This window comes from Solea solea, chromosome 15 (assembly GCF_958295425.1).
Source record: "Solea solea chromosome 15, fSolSol10.1, whole genome shotgun sequence".
Classification (NCBI taxonomy): domain Eukaryota; kingdom Metazoa; phylum Chordata; class Actinopteri; order Pleuronectiformes; family Soleidae; genus Solea; species Solea solea.
The window spans coordinates 19028838-19046674 of record NC_081148.1 but is presented as its reverse complement, the minus strand read 5'-3'; the positions used below and the strand labels follow the sequence as shown (position 1 = coordinate 19046674).

The window sequence follows — 17837 nt, the reverse complement described above, 5'->3', positions numbered from 1 at the left end:
TGTGTGTTTTTGCTTGACGTCCGTGTGCGTCATATATGGCTTTCCTCTCTTGTACCTGCGAAGATTTCCCAACACAGATAAGCTCAGTTCAGCTTGTGCCTGTCATAAATGATCACATTATTACGTCACCGTAAAGGACCCAGCAAATCCGTTCATTATTGCGATTTGATTTCTACAAAAATGGCTTTGACGTTTTCTCTGTGTTCTATGGCGTCATCCATCCATTCGTCCCCCCCTCACTATGTACAGTTCCCCAAACCTGTGTTCAAAATAATTTCTTTAAAACAAATACTTTAAATTGGAGCTTCACTCTTTCCTTAAATGTCCAGTGTGTAACTTTGATATAGCTGACTACCCGTAACTATGTTCTCATACAGTAAAATCACCTTAAAATATAAAATAGTCTGGTCAGTATCTACTTTAGGCAGGGGCCTTGCTGTACAGAGGCCGCCAACTTGTGTTGCCATGTTTCTACACACAGTGTATGTGCGTTTTTGAAGCACACAGGACCTTTAACTCACTTAAACACTTTGTGAGGTTAAATTAAAGTAACACAATGTAGGATTTGCTCTCGGGGTCACCGCCACAGTTGTTGACAGTGATGGTTGAAGGTGAACTCTGTAGCGGGACTTGTAATATAAAAACAACCATGTCTTCAGTCCACATACAGTAGCCTATTCTATAGCATTTGATACAAATATGATTATACTGTTTTTTATTTTTAATATATTAAAAACAAAAACTAACCCCAGAAAATGCTGTAAAGTAGAATGTTCTTGTTTTTTTGTGTCTGTGCATGTGATGCAGACCTGCTCAGACTTTGACAGAGGTGCCATTCACCCTGTGAGACATTATTTGAAGGTTGAAATCCTACATTGTGTCGCTTTAAGACCTATAGGAGACTAAGATTTATCACATTTCTGGTGGGGTGAAGAAAATGCTAAATGCTATCATCCTATTCATGCATCCATTTGACCTAAGCATGCACATAGAAAAACAACGAGTTTTACAACCTCTAAGGTAAAAGCAGCTTAAACAAACATGCAAGTAGCAACGACTTATTGATTTGTACCCCTAATCCCAGAGATTAAAAAAAAAACCTCAAACTCTTATGTTATTTTGAAACAGTGTAAACGGCTGATAAAGTGGCGGATGTAATAGCCAATGGTAGACAGTTGACAGTGAAATTGGATAATGAATTGCTTGCATGTCAAAAGATCAACGTCAACAGAACAGGTGGACGAGAGAACGCTGAAACTGTGTCCATGCGGCTACATATGCACAAAGAAAGGTGTGATTTTTTTTTCAGGGGAAATTAACAGGAAACAAGCAATAACATGGAGAAGACCCACATGTGTCACGATCTGCTGATATGGGAACCTCTCCAAATGACTATTTGGATTTTTAGACTTTTTAAAACTGTCCTTTTGTTGTTGTTGTTGTTGTTGTTGTTGTTGTTGTTGTTGTTGTTGTTGTTGTTGTTGTTGGGTATCCTACATCCTTCTGTGATTGTCTGTCCCACTTTGGTGTGTTTCACCTGTGTCCAATTATCCCAGCCTCCCGTGTGGTTCCAGTCTCCCAGTCCCCTTTGTCACTTTCAGGACTTGATACCTGCTGTTCCCTCTTGCACCTGCTTTGTTCATGTTGTTTTATTTTATTTTTTTGGACTGGATATCTGCTCAGTTATTTTGGTCCCAGCCTCTCCAGTCTTGTCTGTGTACAGTACAATGTGTGCAAATGTGGTGATGAGTCCAAGGCCTTTACTGATGCCTTATATTGCTGTCTTCAAATTACTATTTCAAATTAAGATTTTACAGTATGCACCAAGCAGTCATCCAAACTGAGAAGTTATTGAGTTAAGAATGACTGTGTTTGTGCTTGTCCAAAGGCTGTAGGTTAGTGTGTTGAGTTATTTTGGCATTCAGTGGCAGAAATTAATACAGACCACGTTTTAGTATTTGAGAACTCCCTCGTAATGATAAACAATACATATTTCTGAATACAACCTCGATTCATTGTTCAAGTAAAATGCGAAAGCTTGCCCAGGTTGGGCTTGATCGCATCGTTAGTTATTAAAATACTCATAAATGTGATGACATTATAAATTGAAGCCTCATTAACTGCAGAACACACTGGGATCCGTACAGTCGGGTGTAAGGCCACACAAGCCCAAATAAAAAGTTGTTGAGATTTATCCAAATTGTCATTTTAAAAGATGAGAAGTCGGACTCATCAGTTGGAGAGTGTGGACCTGAGAATTATCAGTGGCTACAGCAGCGGACAGGTCCCGTCTCCTGGGAGATGATGAAGGATTTGTTATGTAGTGAGGATGTCTAGCGGGTGATGTTGATGAGGAGGAAGGTCGTCATCCCTCTTCCTCCGTGCCACTGTGCTAGCTTGTCACTAGTGCTTTCTCGGAGCCTTCCTCCAAACTATTTTCTCCGTCCCGAGACTTTTTCCTCCTCTTGTTACCTAGAAACAGAGAACATGCTGAAATTGAGGTCATTGCCATTTCAAGTACCTGCCTGAAACGGTATTCTCTTCTTTACTTTTGCTTCACTGCAGTAAAAGAAAACTAATCAGTCAGCGTTACAATGCTGTCTGTATTGGTTAGGTGGTCAAAAATCACTAGTTCAATTACTGGAAAAAAGGTAAAATCGATAAACCGTTTGTGGCACGTAAATGCTTCACTAAGCAGCACATGTGCCGCTTCATCATGTGACCAGAACATGCTGCATGTTTGCCCCGCTGCAGTCGTCGTGTCGGCTGAGCAGACTTGTTTTAAGTGAGAGGAGGAAAAATGCCAAAAGTGGGTGTGAAAAAGTTTAAAATAAAAAGCAGCAGTGTTTTAAGTGAGTCATGTCGCAGCCTCCTTCCTTCTTCCTCAATGCGGAGCACAACACAGTTGGAGCTATGTTTTTGAAACGGCTGTTTCTGACATCAGCACAACTGTGTTATTAACAGCTAGGTTGGCAAAAAAGACTGTATGAGCAGCAGCAGAAGTAGTAGAGAGCCTTGACTCAGAAGCACAGCCTCAAATGAATACATTAAAAATAATTAGTCATATTGTATCCATGCTGGCAAGGACAAATGCATCTGGAGGATCTGGTGTGCAGGAAGGAGACATGACACATCACCTGTTGCTAAGAAACACCCGGCACTGTTGCTATGTGTGACAGAAAAGTTTTTGGGCACATCTGACGGCCATGTGTGGGGGCGAGCTGTCGCATCGGTGCCGTGACAAATGGCTCACTCACTCAGTTTCCGCAGGAGCTTCTTTCCAATGTTTTCTTCAGAGCTGGACAGAGACGCGGAGCTGATGAGGGGAGAGGTGGACGGCTGGAACTCTGTAGGCACATCTGAAAGAAACATAGGAGCGTGACATGATGGAGGGGGACGCAGTTGAAATGACGCAGTAACACCATTCCACAGACCTGCAGTTTTACGATGTAAAACACTGAGAGAGATCACAAGAGACAAGAGAGAGACACTTCAGTGTTTCATGCTGTTTATGGTTGTAAGAACAAAAACAAGCGGTTGAAGGTTTTAATATAAATATAGTTATAACCGTAACCAGTTAATGTCTAACTCAAACCAAACCACAATTCCAATGTGTGCCCTAAGCTTAACCACTTCCTCAGAAATGAGGTTCTGCCTCATTAGGACCAGGTTTTGGTCTCCATGAGGACTTATCCTGGTCCGGACAAGGTCACACACACACACACAAATGCACACATACACTTGTTTTTATATCTTAGTGAGGACACATCAGTGACATAATATATTCCCTAGCCCCTTACCGTAACCTTAACCATCACAACTGCACAACCCAATTCTAAGCCTAACCCTAAAACCAGGTCTTAACCTGTTGCGGGGCCACAGACAAAACATCCCCACTAAGACCTCACAAAGATATAAATACAAGTACACGCACACACACACACACACACACACCCACACACACACAGCAGCTCCCTGCCACACAGATGTAAATATTAATATCATCATTCACACCAATAATACTGTCATTGTGTAACTTGTACTATTGTTAAAAATGCATTTAAATAAATGTAAACATTAGCAGCAAGGCTTTCTCTCCACATTGCCTTGTTAGTAACGAATCAAACCGTGACTCCTGTGAACCATTCCTTATTTACATTATTAGGTAACCTGACGTAGTGTGTAGAATATTGACACATTTACACATATTTGCCACTAAAAACCACTGACTTGTGACATACTAAAATTGAGATATACATCGAGTTGGACGCCTGGAGCAGCTCTCACCATTTTCCCCATAATTCTCCGGTCTGTCCTCGTGGATGTAGGGAATCTCATCCATGCGGAGGAACACGGTGTCATTAGGACTCCGCTGTCCGTCAGATTTACTGCCTGTGAAAGAGTCAGAGTAATCAGCAGTGTTTTTACAGCTCTGCCTGCAGAGGGAGCTAGAGACTCTGCTGATCAGTTCATGAGTTCACTAGAAGGTTGAATTCAAAAGGGATAAGTCTCTCAGAAAGGCATATGAGATATTTAATGACTGCCTGTATGTCATTTCACTTAATGAATCCACTTAATCATTCATTAAAGAAGTCTGTTTTTAGACTTCTTTATTCTTGTTGTGTTCCTGTGTTTGTATTTCAGAAATGTGTACGTTGTTAATACACTGTTTGTTGTTGTTTTGTTCCCAGTCCCACTTGCCTTAAATCGTCCTCTTGGGGGACAAACCGTATTTTTTCAAAAGTGAACTGAATTGAAGATAAAGGTTAGGAAAATAGGTTTTACAATCCACATGAAAGTGAGCTTCAACCAGGACAACAGGACGCTGAAGTGATGAAACCTCAAAAATTCAAACGCTACTGCTTATCAACCATCTGTCCAACAACTTTTCTAATTGTCACTCAGTCAGATTGGGTGACATGTGGCTCTCAGTGTAAGACAGCTGGTCTGTGAGAAATCCTTCAAGCGGTGAGACCGTTGCAGATTGGTTGGTGCCGTACGTTTGCAGTTTAGTTTTGTGAGTGAGTCACTGTGTTGGTGTTTTTGACTTTAATCATATCGTAAATTAAGTAAAGAAAGATTAAAACTGTCCTTTGCCTTAGGTTATGCTATTTTTTGTCTTCTGTGCTATTTCATCTCCCATTTCTTTTCATGATATGTGAGACATGAGGGACGATTCATTGTTTTAAGCCTGCTGGGATTGCCACCAGCGCCAATCCCAGCACGGTACAGTCACACTCGCACCAATTTAGAGTGTCCAATTGACCTAATCCCTAAATCTGCATGTTTTTGGACAGTGTGAGGAAACTGGAGAACCAGGAGAAAACCCAAGCACACATGGGGAGAACATCCATGAGAAAGTACATTTTTTTACAATCATCAGATCATTGTTTTTTTAATTATTTTTAGGATGCCAAAGACACAGGAATTCAGTTAAGCTTCATGGAGCTAGTGTGCCATTTAAAGTTGAGGGCTTCATATTGCTCTTGTTCACAGAGACTCATCATCATCACCATCATCATCATCATCGACCATCATCTAACTAAAAGGATAAGTGTTATAATGCTCCTATAAATTCTCTTGCCTGGGTGAAGAATGAAGAATACTGCTCAAATGTAGGAAGTATTTTTTTTAGATATATGTGCTGTAGGCAGTATTTTTATATTATCATCACCATGTTGTGAGAAAGCTTCTCCACTACTTACGAACAATTCGATTTCTTTGATTAAGCTGGGAGGTGCTGCGAAGGCCGCCGTAGGGATGCAGATGTGCGAGGCGTGCCAGCCCCAGCCGAGTGTGTGTATGCGTGAGCGGGAGGGCGATGCTGTGTGAGCGAGCTTCTGGGACCACTGCTCTCCCTTTAGCGTCAGGATCCACTGTGTCCGGCGGCGTCTGAGGGGAGCCGTCCATCCTGGTGGCCATGAGGGCGTTCTGGTAGTGGTTCCTGGTGATCTGTGGGAATCATTTACAGTACATTTAGATAAAGCACGTGCACGGCTGTAGCTCATCGCAGTGTTTGCGGGCAGCAGGAAACGTGGACCGTGTTGGTGAGAGGGGAGGAGAGGTGAGGCGAGAGGGGGCACATCCGTCATTAAAGCCTAAAATATTTATGCTTTAAACGGAGCACAATTATCCGCAGTGATTAAAGGAGCGAGGGTGAATGGAGGACAGGATGTCTGTGTTCAGTCACAACCAGGGATTGAGACATATCAAAGGCAGCAGAGGAAGAGTTAGAATTTTCTTTTGCAGATTAAATAGTCAGAGTTCGGCATTTCAGTTGCTTTTTTAAACTTCTTTGTGCAGGAAATTACACATTTAATTGTAGTGTAATTATGTATAGGCCCGATGTACTGTACAATGATATGACGTGTTGTTGTTTTTTCCCCCCCCCATACAGTGTGTTTCTGTGTTGTGTGTGCATGTAGTCATTAATGTTCGTGACCTTGATGATCTGCAGGTCTGTGAGCTGTCGAACTGTGTAGTCTGGTAAGTAGATGCCTCCTCCTGCGGTGAGTTGACCCATGCTGCCCCCACTCAGTAAGGAATCTGATTGGTTCAGGCCACTGCTGCGGGAACTGTACCTGCGACCTGAAACAGAGCAGATGAAAAAAAATCATTGATGTTTCAGTCAAAATGCTCTTCACAGGGTTCACGCAGGTGCTTGGAAAATGTAATGTTTGGTTTTCAGGTTTTGAAAAGTCCTTGGATCTTAGAGAAAGTGCTTGGAAATTCCTGAGATTGTAACTGTATTTCTTTCACAACAAATAGATTTCTCCTCTGTATATATTCGTAGGAAATCATAGGTGTAAATTGAAAATGGACATAGAAAGTGTTTGAATTCGACCTTATGAAAAATGTCTGAACCCTGTCTATAGTTCCAGTGCATTTCCTGTGTCTGTGTGTAGCGCACAGGGGTAAAAATAGAATCTTAATAGTCTTAATAGTCAATATCATTTGTACTTGCTGGGCTAAAGTTACATACACTGCAGTCTTTTTCTCCTGCCTTGAGGAAAGTCATTGTTCAGTAGAAGTGCATCACAGTAAAATTAAAAATGTAAAAAAGGACTAAAATTAATAAAAATATCATCGTTTAAATTTCCAGTATGTGACCCTTTATGAGGGCTTATTGGCAGAACATCTCCACAAGTATGTATGTATGTGTAAGTATGTGTATAATCACTTTCAAATTGAACTCATTTGCTTTTTTCTTGAGCTTAAAATAACCCTTTAAAGCTCTTGTTTTACCGAGGCAGCCATAGACGTGTGTTTGTCACGTTGAAGCAAAGGCTTACTAAGCAATTAAAGGAGAGACTGCTGCATAAACAAATGAAGAGGGAGAGGGAAACAGCAGAGAAAGTCAATGGGAGAGTTTTCATCCTTTCCGTCTGTGGAGTGGAGTGCCACATTTGTTGCATTCTGCATTCTCACCATTAGATGTCACTAATCCTTACACGCAATACTTTTGCCATTGTTTATTGATGGACTCCTCCTCCTCCCGTGACCTCTAACCTCATTCTGTAAAGTGCCATGCTCTTAAAGATATTGTTATTGTAATTTACTCAGATAAATCAAAGGTATGAGAGAAAGAGAGAAGGGCCACATCTTCGTTTCAGCAGCAACTACAGAAATATAGAATGTCCTTTTCCATTCACATCGTATTCTACAAGGTTTGGTGCTAATTACAGTTTAAATGAGCAGCAAGAAATGCTTTTCTTCTCAGGTCATTTACAAGGCAACGACTCAGAGAGAGAGAGAGGGAGATATTTTTAAAGCAGGAAATAAAACAGGTATTTTCAGATGTTATTTCTGCTGTTGCTTAGGAAGAAATTCACTGTTATGTAAGTGTGGTATCGTCCAAATTGTTTTAAGCTGACCCTGCACATCACATGGAGAGAGGGAGAGGGAGAGGGAGAGGGATGGGGGGTTTCTGCTTGTGCCGCAGTCTTAGCTGGATTTCATATAATCCTGTGCAGGTCATGTCCTCCCACTGGGAAATCTCTGAAATCACTTCTTTTTAATTACTTTCTTCCCACGGCTGTCGCCGCCGCTCTTGTGGGCTGATGCTACGCAAACACTGGGTGGGATTTTCACTGTAAGAAAAAACACGTCCACCACCTGCACTGCATTAGTTTTATGAGCATTATTACTGAACTCCCAGCGATGTCATCATCATCATCACCATTAGGCTCAGTATGAGTTCCTTCATTCAACAGCTTTGCTTCCTGTGCATGTTTACTTACCAATAGGCATTAATGGGATGAGTGCTGGCATCCCATAATAGGAAAATGCTCCGTTTTCAAAGCGGAGCGCCTCCTTGCCGATCTCTACCTCCACACGTCCCTGCAACACCAACACAGCCATTAACATGCGTGAGGTGTGAGGTTTATGCTCATTGTGTGTGAGCGCTGAGCTGATTACTCATCTAATGGAGCTTCACACGCTGGAAAGCGCACAATAAATAGAAATGGAGACTAATAGGAATTCATGTCACTGCAGTTCTGTTTCAGACTTACCTGCAGGATGAGGACAAAGTAGTCGACAGGTTTGTTCCTCTGGAAGAGGTAGTGCTGAGAGGAGTGTTTGTTCTTGGGGTTGAACTTCAGCTCCTGCACAACACTGGGATGCCTGATGAGACGCAGCAGGATCTTCTCTGACAGGTGACACGGCCTAAAGGGCTCCACTTCTGCCAGACAGAGAAATACAGACACATACACACACACACACACACACCAAAACACGAGTCAAGGAAAGAGCTTAAAATACTTTTTTTTTTTAATCCTGCAATCCAAAAGTTCACAAATAGAGAAACACACTTTAAGGGAATACTTCACTAGTTGGCACGTAACAAAGAAAAGAATACTAAATACTACCCCTAAGTATTCCTTTAAGTACCTGTAGCCAAGAAGCGGTGTGTTGCAAGCAGCAGCTGGGGTGAAACCTTCACCTTCAGCTCATTCTCTCCCTGTTTGAAGATAGAAAAATCTTGTTGTTTCCTCTCATGGTGGGACACTCGCCTTTTAGTGCGATTATCAGCTGTAAACAGACACAGATTGCAAGTCATAAAAGTGCTCAGCGTACGCAGCAGATTTCACATTATTACATATACAGTGTGATAAACAGCTTTTTTTTTATGCACAACACAAGCATTAGCCGCTACTCTGTGCCAGTGACACAGCCTTTTATGTCCAATGCTAACAAAAACCTTTTTATACATTATTTTTATTCTTATTTGTAGCATTTTATTTGCAAATACAGATTGATTGAGATTGCTTTGCAAACAAATGTATCATAATGAATTATTTACAGATGTACTTTATTAAATACTACATTATTATATAGTACTATAGTATAATACCGTATTCTAACGATAGCATCAGTGGGAACAGCTGCTGCTATAAATGCCTAAAGTGCAAAATCTGGAGAGATTAGCTCCACTGTGCTATATATACACACACACACACACACACACATAATTATGCACATTAAAGCGTGCAAACAAAATTTAAAAAAAAAAGCAGGATTTGAACACCCACACAAGTGCACCTATGGCAGAGACTGCCTCACACACAATAAGTGGATTTTTTTTCCCCCTCTAACTGTGGCATGTAAATATTAAAAATATCTGCATGTGGCAAAGACCAGATCGGATGTGGAATGAAGGGGGTCAGTCAGTCAGTCATCATCTACCGCTTTATCCTCAACCAGAGGGTCGCGGGGGGTGCTGTGCCAATCTCAGCTACATCGGGCGATAGGCGGGGTACACCCTGGACAGTTCGCCAGTCCATCGCAGGGCCACACACAGATAGAGACAAACAACCATTCACTCTCACACTCACTCCTATGGTCAATTTGGAGTGTCCAATTTACCTATCCCCACATTGCATGTTTTTGGACTGTGGGAGGAAGCCGGAGTACCCGGAGAGAACCCACGCACACACAGGGAGAACATGCAAACTCCATGCAGAAAGGCCCTTGTTCCAACCGGGGCTCGAACCCGGGTCTTCTCGCTGCAAGGCGAGAGTGCTAACCACTACACCACCGTGTGGCCCGGAATGAAGGGGGTGTGACATATAAATTCCTCTCAGTGCAGAGCCTTCTAGCCAATTAAAGATGAGCGGATTAAGGAGATTATCTGTGAGGCTGGGACATTTATTCGCGTTATTTAATTACGCATGAGACTGGTAGTGGAAGCGGGAGGGAGACGAAAGCAGAATCAGTAGTTTAAAATGAAAACATAAGTAGAGTAGATGGTAGCGACATTAAATTATACAAGTGACACTATATTTAGTAACTATAACTATATTTTTTTACCACGATGTGACCAATCATCAGTTGCCATGACAGACTGAGAGATAATCTCTTCAATGTGGGAGCTGGAAATAAAATAAAATGGATCCATAGCTATATTAAGGGGAGAGTTCAGGTTTTATAAAGTGTGATTGTATTAGGTACTAACACATAGTCAGCACAGACTTTGCCAACGTGATTTGCCAACAATTTCAAAAACCAGCCTGAGACACAGAGACTTTGGAACACAATGAAAAAAATGATTTTAACTACATAACAAAAGGCTCACCTAATAAAAATCTATGCCTGCTGAAGTCAACAATATCTTATGAATGCGTTTACATGCTTTGTCTCACCATTAGACAGCCTGCTCTGACTGGAATCTGACATTTATAAAGTGTGCTTTTAACTGCACCAAAGCCCATTATGAAAATAAGCATTTAAAGGTGAAAGGATAGCAGGAGCTGCTGGTCTATACTGCCACCTTTGCTAAGTTTGTCTCACTCACTTAAGTCTGAACAAAGGATTTTAAACCCTGGAGTCATAAAATAACACATTTTAACTTATTGATTTTTTTTTACAGCACACATACTGTACAGGTCTGTCTCATCCACGATCTCAGACTTGATGATCTCTTCGATGACGTCCTCCAGAGTGACGATGCCCATCATTTCGTAGAAGGGGTCTCCCACGCCCTCGCTGTTCACCCTCTGCACCACAGCCAGGTGTGATTTACCTGCGTCCAACAGAAAAGTAAAACGGTAAAAATTGGTTTCACAATGTGAGCTTGTGCTTATCACACAATTTGGAAGGCAACGTCACTGAAATGGAAATAAAATGAGTTAACAGCATGCAAGATAAAAAAAATAAAAAAAACCTGCATTGACAGACCAAATGGAACTCAGACAAGAAGCAATTTGACATTGGAGGATTAGTGTGAAGACATTTTGGCAGTTCGGTTGGACCTTACGTAAACTCTAAGATTACACAATCAGTTTGGGGACGCCTGCATCTGCTGACTACACTGCTCATGCTGCTGCCGCCGCTGCCCCTATAAACACGCACAAACACAACACACACACACACACACACACACACTTTATACATCCACAAGCAGACCCAGTGCTCCTTCATCTGGAATGAGTTGATAAAGCAAATGTGACAAGAAAGCTGCGACACCACTGAAATCAAACATGACAGGAAAGACAGCTACGGCTATTGGACTTGCAATAGCAGATCATGTTCCACTCAAATATAGCATCACTTTTTAAATGTCCAGTATGTAAACTTTAGGTGATATAGTTGAATTGTGAATTGTTGTTTTTCATTATCCCAGAATGAACCTTTTATGTTTATATGAGGAGCCGGTTCAGCTCTACAGAGGCAGCCATTATGGACCGCCATGTTTTTACAATAACCCACAATGGACAAACTGAACATCTTTTTTTGGTGCTTTGATGCTGAGTGAAGGCTACATAATATGTTCTCCAACACACTTAGGTGAGGAATATTCAGTCTTACTTCAGTAAGTACAAGTATCATACCAGGAAAATGAAGTTGAAGTCCCTTTTTTTAAAATAATATTACTTACATAAAAGTTACTTAAAGTATATGACATTTACTGTACTTAAGTATCATTTTAGCTCAGTGGTGGGGCGAGTTGTTGTTCAACGGGAAGGTTGTGGGTTAAATTCCTCACTCTGCTAGTCTATATGTGTCCTTGAGCAAGACACTTAACTCCATGTTACAGCATGTGAATGGGTGAATGGCAAAACTGTCATGTAAAGCCGATCATCAAGACTAGAAAAGCTCTTCTTGTGATTTTATTTGATAGTAACGAGTAAGAACGTTAGTTAGAGGAAATGCGGTGGAGTAAAAGTAAAAGTTGCTAGAAATGCAACTTACAAAGTAAAGTACAGTAAATATGTAAATATTCAGCTACAATTTCTGTTTTACACAATGCACCTTTAAATCAGCTATTGTGCAATAATATATGTTAATGTCAATATTTGCTATGTCACCATTGTTAAACTTTTAAGGAGCAGTAGCTACGTTACAGTTACCGTAACAACATGGTAGTATTGTGATATAACAATATTGTCTTATTTGTAATACAGTTTAGTAATAAGGAGATAATATTATACTAAATCAATTTATAAAGTAACTCACATTGTTATTACCATGCTATTACCTTGTGATTACTATATAAATAATTATTACAAACGATGACCAAACTATAACCATATCGTTCCTGTAAAGTCATGTGAAGTGTTAACTTTTAAAGTTATCTAACCAAACGTGTGATGTCAATGAGACACAGATTTCAAATAAATAAACAAAATCAGTGGCTCATGGGAGATGGGCTGATTTAGGAAGATCACTGCCAAGGGATAAAATGGATCAAATGCTTTAATCCACAGCCACAAGAGAGGAAAAAAAACTAACCCAGATTGAATCACAGGTAGTCATTTCTAAATGTGGAACGGTGTGAGACTTTTTGTTGTTTTTTTTTTAACTCATCACTCAGGTCAGTTTGCCTGAAGAGCTCAGGTGAGTCAGAGTTAGATTTGCCCTCGGCTGCTGATGCGCCTTGACACTGCATTACATCATTCCTATGTTACATAATAGTCTTGCAGAAGAGGAGACACACACACACTTAACAGAGTCACACATGCAGACACACATGCCCAAGGCAAAACTGGGTCCACCATGGTGGATGCCCCCCCCCCCCCCCCCCCCCCAACGTCTCCTCTCTTGCCAGTTTTCCAGGCTCCTCCACACTCGTTGAACTCCATGTGTTCTCTTGCATAATATGCGTGCATATGATTGTGCATTATGTGCATATTTGCTGTTTTCCACAAACATTTCAGACGCCACAGAAGGAATCCAAGCATTGTTTATATCTCCGCCTGCAGCAAGTCTTTCCTTCCAGATTAACACACATCATGTACACACACAAACACACACACACAAACACACACACACACACACACACACATCTTTTGCACACATTTACTCATCATGGCTGCCTTCTCTATTTAGTTTTGACAAAAGGTTAGTGGAAAGTGACTCATGATTAAATACTGAGCTGTTAAAATTGCCCTTGTACTTTGAATGTATGTCTACAACATGTATTTCTCACACCACAACATTCTTTAAAGGTCCAGTGTGTAAAGGATTATTGATATCTAACGGCGAGTCTGCAGATTGTAACAAAGAGACAACTTGTCCTTCCCTTTCTTTAGCATATCAGGGAACTACGGCGGCCTTCACATACTAGAAAGGCTGTTGTTCTTCGTTTGTGTAGTACACTTCTGTTTCAAAATGCAGTACGCATGGTCTGACTGGACATGTAGAAACATGGCAGTGTGAGATGGTGGCCTCCGTAAAGCAAGTACAAAAGTTTATACTTATTCTAAAGCTAAGAAAACCAAATGCTTCATTTTAAGTGAATACATACACATACAAATGTACCTTTATGGGTCGTACAGTACGTTCAATTTCTGCCAACCTAAATGTTACACACTGGACCTTTGATTTCCATAGTTTCCAGACGACACATAAAATATTAGATCAAGTTATTAACCTTTAGCGCTCACTAAGCTTGTTTTTTTTTTTCTTCAGTAGCATGCATAGACTGATTTTAGAGAGAGTTTTGTGGCTGCCATGACATGATATTTATGTTTTTTATGGTTATTAGTCACTGTTATAATATATTTATTCAAGTTTTTGCAATTTAAAGCTTTGAAAACAGTTTGATCTCTTTTTTGTGTACATGAAACTTATTTTTATTTTTTTAAGTACTTTTTGCTCAGGTGTGTTATATAGTCATTTCATCAGATTGCCTATAGGTTGTGCTGAAAAAAAAGGATACTTATACATAGATACACTGTATATACGTTAATATAGTAATGAGAAAAAATGCAGCCTATAATGTTCTGTGTTCTAAGGGTTAAAATGTTAACGATAGTGCTGTAAATTAAATGATCCAGAAAGTGAAGTGAAGTTAACTATACAGTATAATGTTAATGGATTGATAAAATACCATTACAGACAGTTTGCATAATCTTGGGTACTTTTTATATCGGGAAGTTGATTAGCTATTTTTACTTAAGATAATTATGTAATAAATTTTGTACGTTTAAAACACTTTCATAAAATCAAAGTGTATCAGCGTAAAGTAAAGAGTGCAGTCTGCTGTATACATGTTCACCTGCTGTATGTTTATACATTTCAAACACCAGTGGTGACATTTCCATCTTTTCCCCTGACACAGGCCTCGCTCCTAATCATCCCCCTTCTCACCGAGACATCTTCACAGCTTCCAGCCTGACTTCCTGAACAGCGGGAGTTTTTAATCCACGAGAGCAAAGTTAGAAAAAGGTGAGAAGGGAAAGAGAAAAAGGTTGGAGCTGAATATTTTATGGTCGCTCTGCAGGCTTGGATGGCAGTGACCTGCGGAGAGGAAGGTGCTTCAAAGTCACCACATGCCTGACCTTTCCAACTTACTTACTATTACAAAAGACACAAATGCAGAGCTCGTGCTTCACAATCCATTATACTGAGCAATAGGGAGCATATTTTCAAATATTCGTTAGTGCTTGAGTAAGCGTAAAAGATAAGAGTTTTAATTAAGTTTCAACGTCAGACATAATTTTGTCAGAGGGAAGTTTTCCGCTACAAGAAAAGAGCTAGAGGAGCAGCTAACGAGATGCATTCAAAGAACCCGGTAAATGGCACGACTTCAGTGAGATCCACATTGTGTTGGGCTTAGAAGAACAGCTACAAAGTGCATTCAAGAAACCTTGTGAATTCTATCATCATTCTGCAAACTCCAGTCCTCTAAGTAAATGTGGTTTAGGTAATGATGTACAAAAAAAAGTTGGTTATTATTAGATCTTTTTAATTGAATTATCTTTAATATAATCCAACTAGTCACATTAACTTTAACCAATGACATCCTTACTAAGGAAGATTAAGTTGTGATGGAATTCACTGAAATTCCTGACAGTGTCCACTCTTCCACCTTTCACAGTCCGACTGGACAGCTGCTTCCTCCGGCTGATATCTATTGAGCTTCCTTTGTCAATGAAACAGATTTAAATCTTAATCCCCTCAACACACACCAACGTCAATGAAATCCTTATGTAACATTTGATCCAGTAGCCTCTCAGACACTGTGACTCTGGTTTCCCCAGTGTGATGGAGTCAGACGAGCAGTTTGAGGAGTCTTTCACTACAGAGCATCCATTCAGAATCATATTATTCAGTGTTATCATCAGGAGTGAATGGTGTCCCCCGGAGAGACACGACACACTTTCCCCCTGTCGTGAACAGATGCTATCGGTGCGTGTGTATATGAGAGACAGAGTGCTGTAACACAGTAACACAGTGGATGCACTTATCAGCAAAGATGCTTATCACAGTAAAACAGTTTGAGTCGCAGCAGAAAGAAAGCAGTGAGATTCAATGGGTTTCCTGAAGACAGACTCCTGTTGAAATGTTGTTACACTGTAAGACCAGCCAACAACATTTTTCAGTGATCCTAATTATGGTTTAAGTCAGGGGTGTCAACCTGAAATTTCAACAATATTATGCCTAAGTTTTACCATTTATACGTGTGTAAGATCACAGTGAATCTACAAAGACACAAAACATTTAGTCACAGATATGTGGAACTGAAAAATAATATAATTTGACATTAAAGTAATTTCACATATTCAGCCTGCAGGCCAGATTGGACCCTCTGATGGGCCGGTTCTGGCCTGTGATCTGTATGTTTGTAACCCCTGATTTAAATAGAGAAATCTATCTATCCATCCATCTGAGTTAGGGGTAGATGTAGTTCACAGAACTCACAGAGCCTCTAACCTCTGCCTGAACTGAACTGAACTCAGTGTGTGACACACTATCAGATTTCACATATGGCTCACACTGCTTTTTCAAAGTCTTACCCTGCAGAGACCCACTGTGAAGATGACCTCCTAGTATCAGGAGGTAGAGACGGTTCATCATAAAACACCTCACTGACTCCCTCAGAGGTCACTTCAAAGTTCTTATCATGGAAACACAAACAAAAAGGGAACTCACCTCTTTTAAATTCCTCCAGCATCACATCTAGTTTGGTGTCGTTGAACACGCAGTGCATGGGGTGCTTGTAAAACTGGGTGATCGTTTTCAGTGGGGTGCAGTCGTCGGGGTCCACGAAGGCCAAGTCCTTCACGAACAGGATGTCCACGATGTTGGAACGCTCGTTCTCATAGACCGGGATCCGGGTGAAGCCACTCTGCATCACGTCGGACATGGTGCAGAAATCTAGCACGGCGTCCGAGGAGAGCATGTAGCAGTCTGACAGCGGGGTCAGCACGTCCTCCACGGTCTTGGTCCTCAGCTCCAGAGCCCCCTGGATGATGTTGAGCTCCTCTTTGACCAGGTCGTGGTATGGATCAGTGACGCGCAGCATGGCCACCAACTTCTCTCTGGTGTAGAAGTTGCTGATTTCTTGGTGCAACATGATGTCGAGAATCTTTGACACTGGGTAGGCGATGGGGAAAAACACCAGCATCAGCAGGCGGGTGGCGCAGAGGGTCTTGGAGGCGATGGCGAGGCTGTGTCTGGACGCCACGGAGTGAGGCAAAATCTCGCCAATAAAGAATATCCCCAAAGTGCAGAAGGCAGTTGAGAGAGCAGTCATCCCTAGAATCTGGCACATCCACACCACAAAGCACGTGTTTGTCAGCACGTTGCCCAGCACCACGGTGCAGAGGATGTAGTTGCCATGTTTACGCACCGACTCTATTTTCTGTGCGTATTTCTGCTCTTTCTCTGTGCCACTGTTCTGCAGGACCCGCAGCTCCACGGGGTCCAGAGCGAGCATGCTGATGTTCAGCCCGCTGCAGAGCGCAGACAGCGCCAGTAGGAGCACGGAGACACCTGCCTGTAGCCAAGCATCCGCCTCTGGAGGTCTCTCGACCACTGCCAGCCAAAAGTCTTTGGTGCTGAAATGCTCCCATTTCACTCCATCGAACGCGCACATGGAGTAGTATTTGATCCGCTCGCCCCTGCGCAGGTCTTTGGCGAGCAGCTCCACCAACACGGAGTTGTGACTTGAGGTGGACCTGAAAGAACCCAGCAGCTCGATATCAGAGCTCCGGGCAGCCTCCTCTTCACACGGGTTTCCTTTGAACCGGAGCAGCCTCTCCGCAGCCGCGCCATCCCCACCTGCCTCCTCTATGAACGCAATCCACGGGGCGGCAGCAGCGGTGTCAGGTCTGCCGGTGATGTTGGGATGCACCGCGGCTGCAGATGCGGAGTAGTAAACCCTAAGCATGAAACGAGTGCCCTCGGTGGCTCTTATCACCCCGTCCTGCACGGACAGCTCCCCGCTCTGGGTGTCCTCTGGCCGGACACCGAGCAGCGGCGCCGCGGGACCTGGCAGAGAGGAGAGGGTGGCGGTGAGGAGGAGGATGGAGAGTCGGCGCGGATGCAGCAGGAGGAGGAGGATGCTGCAGAGAGCATCCGCAGCATCCGCAGCCATCATGCTGAATGAA

The 17837-nt window shown here is 42.0% G+C and overlaps 1 protein-coding gene across 1 annotated transcript; it reads right to left on the bottom strand.

The window, feature by feature from the left end:
• Nucleotides 1–2382: 2382 nt before the first annotated feature.
• LOC131474383 (metal transporter CNNM1) lies at nucleotides 2383–17827 on the bottom strand. Its single transcript, XM_058652211.1, has 10 exons — nucleotides 16378–17827; nucleotides 10880–11023; nucleotides 8893–9033; nucleotides 8514–8683; nucleotides 8241–8340; nucleotides 6443–6588; nucleotides 5706–5952; nucleotides 4288–4392; nucleotides 3258–3359; nucleotides 2383–2472 (listed from the first exon to the last, which is right to left on the bottom strand). Exons 1-10 carry the CDS (start codon nucleotides 17825–17827, stop codon nucleotides 2393–2395), a joined length of 2685 nt encoding a protein of 894 aa, XP_058508194.1. The 3' UTR covers nucleotides 2383–2392.
• Nucleotides 17828–17837: the final 10 nt, after the last annotated feature.

What these genes read in the sequence shown, in the direction of transcription:
- LOC131474383 (XM_058652211.1), bottom strand. Translation starts at nt 17,827, where the DNA reads ATGATGGCTGCGGATGCTGCGGATGCTCTCTGCAGCATCCTCCTCCTC. An exon ending in CAGACCTGCAGATCATCAAG is followed by an intron (nt 5,953 to 6,442) that starts GTCACGAACATT and finishes TGATTCCCACAG; the next exon opens with ATCACCAGGAACCACTACCA. An exon ending in GGAGAATTATGGGGAAAATG is followed by an intron (nt 3,360 to 4,287) that starts GTGAGAGCTGCT and finishes TGTTTCTTTCAG; the next exon opens with ATGTGCCTACAGAGTTCCAG.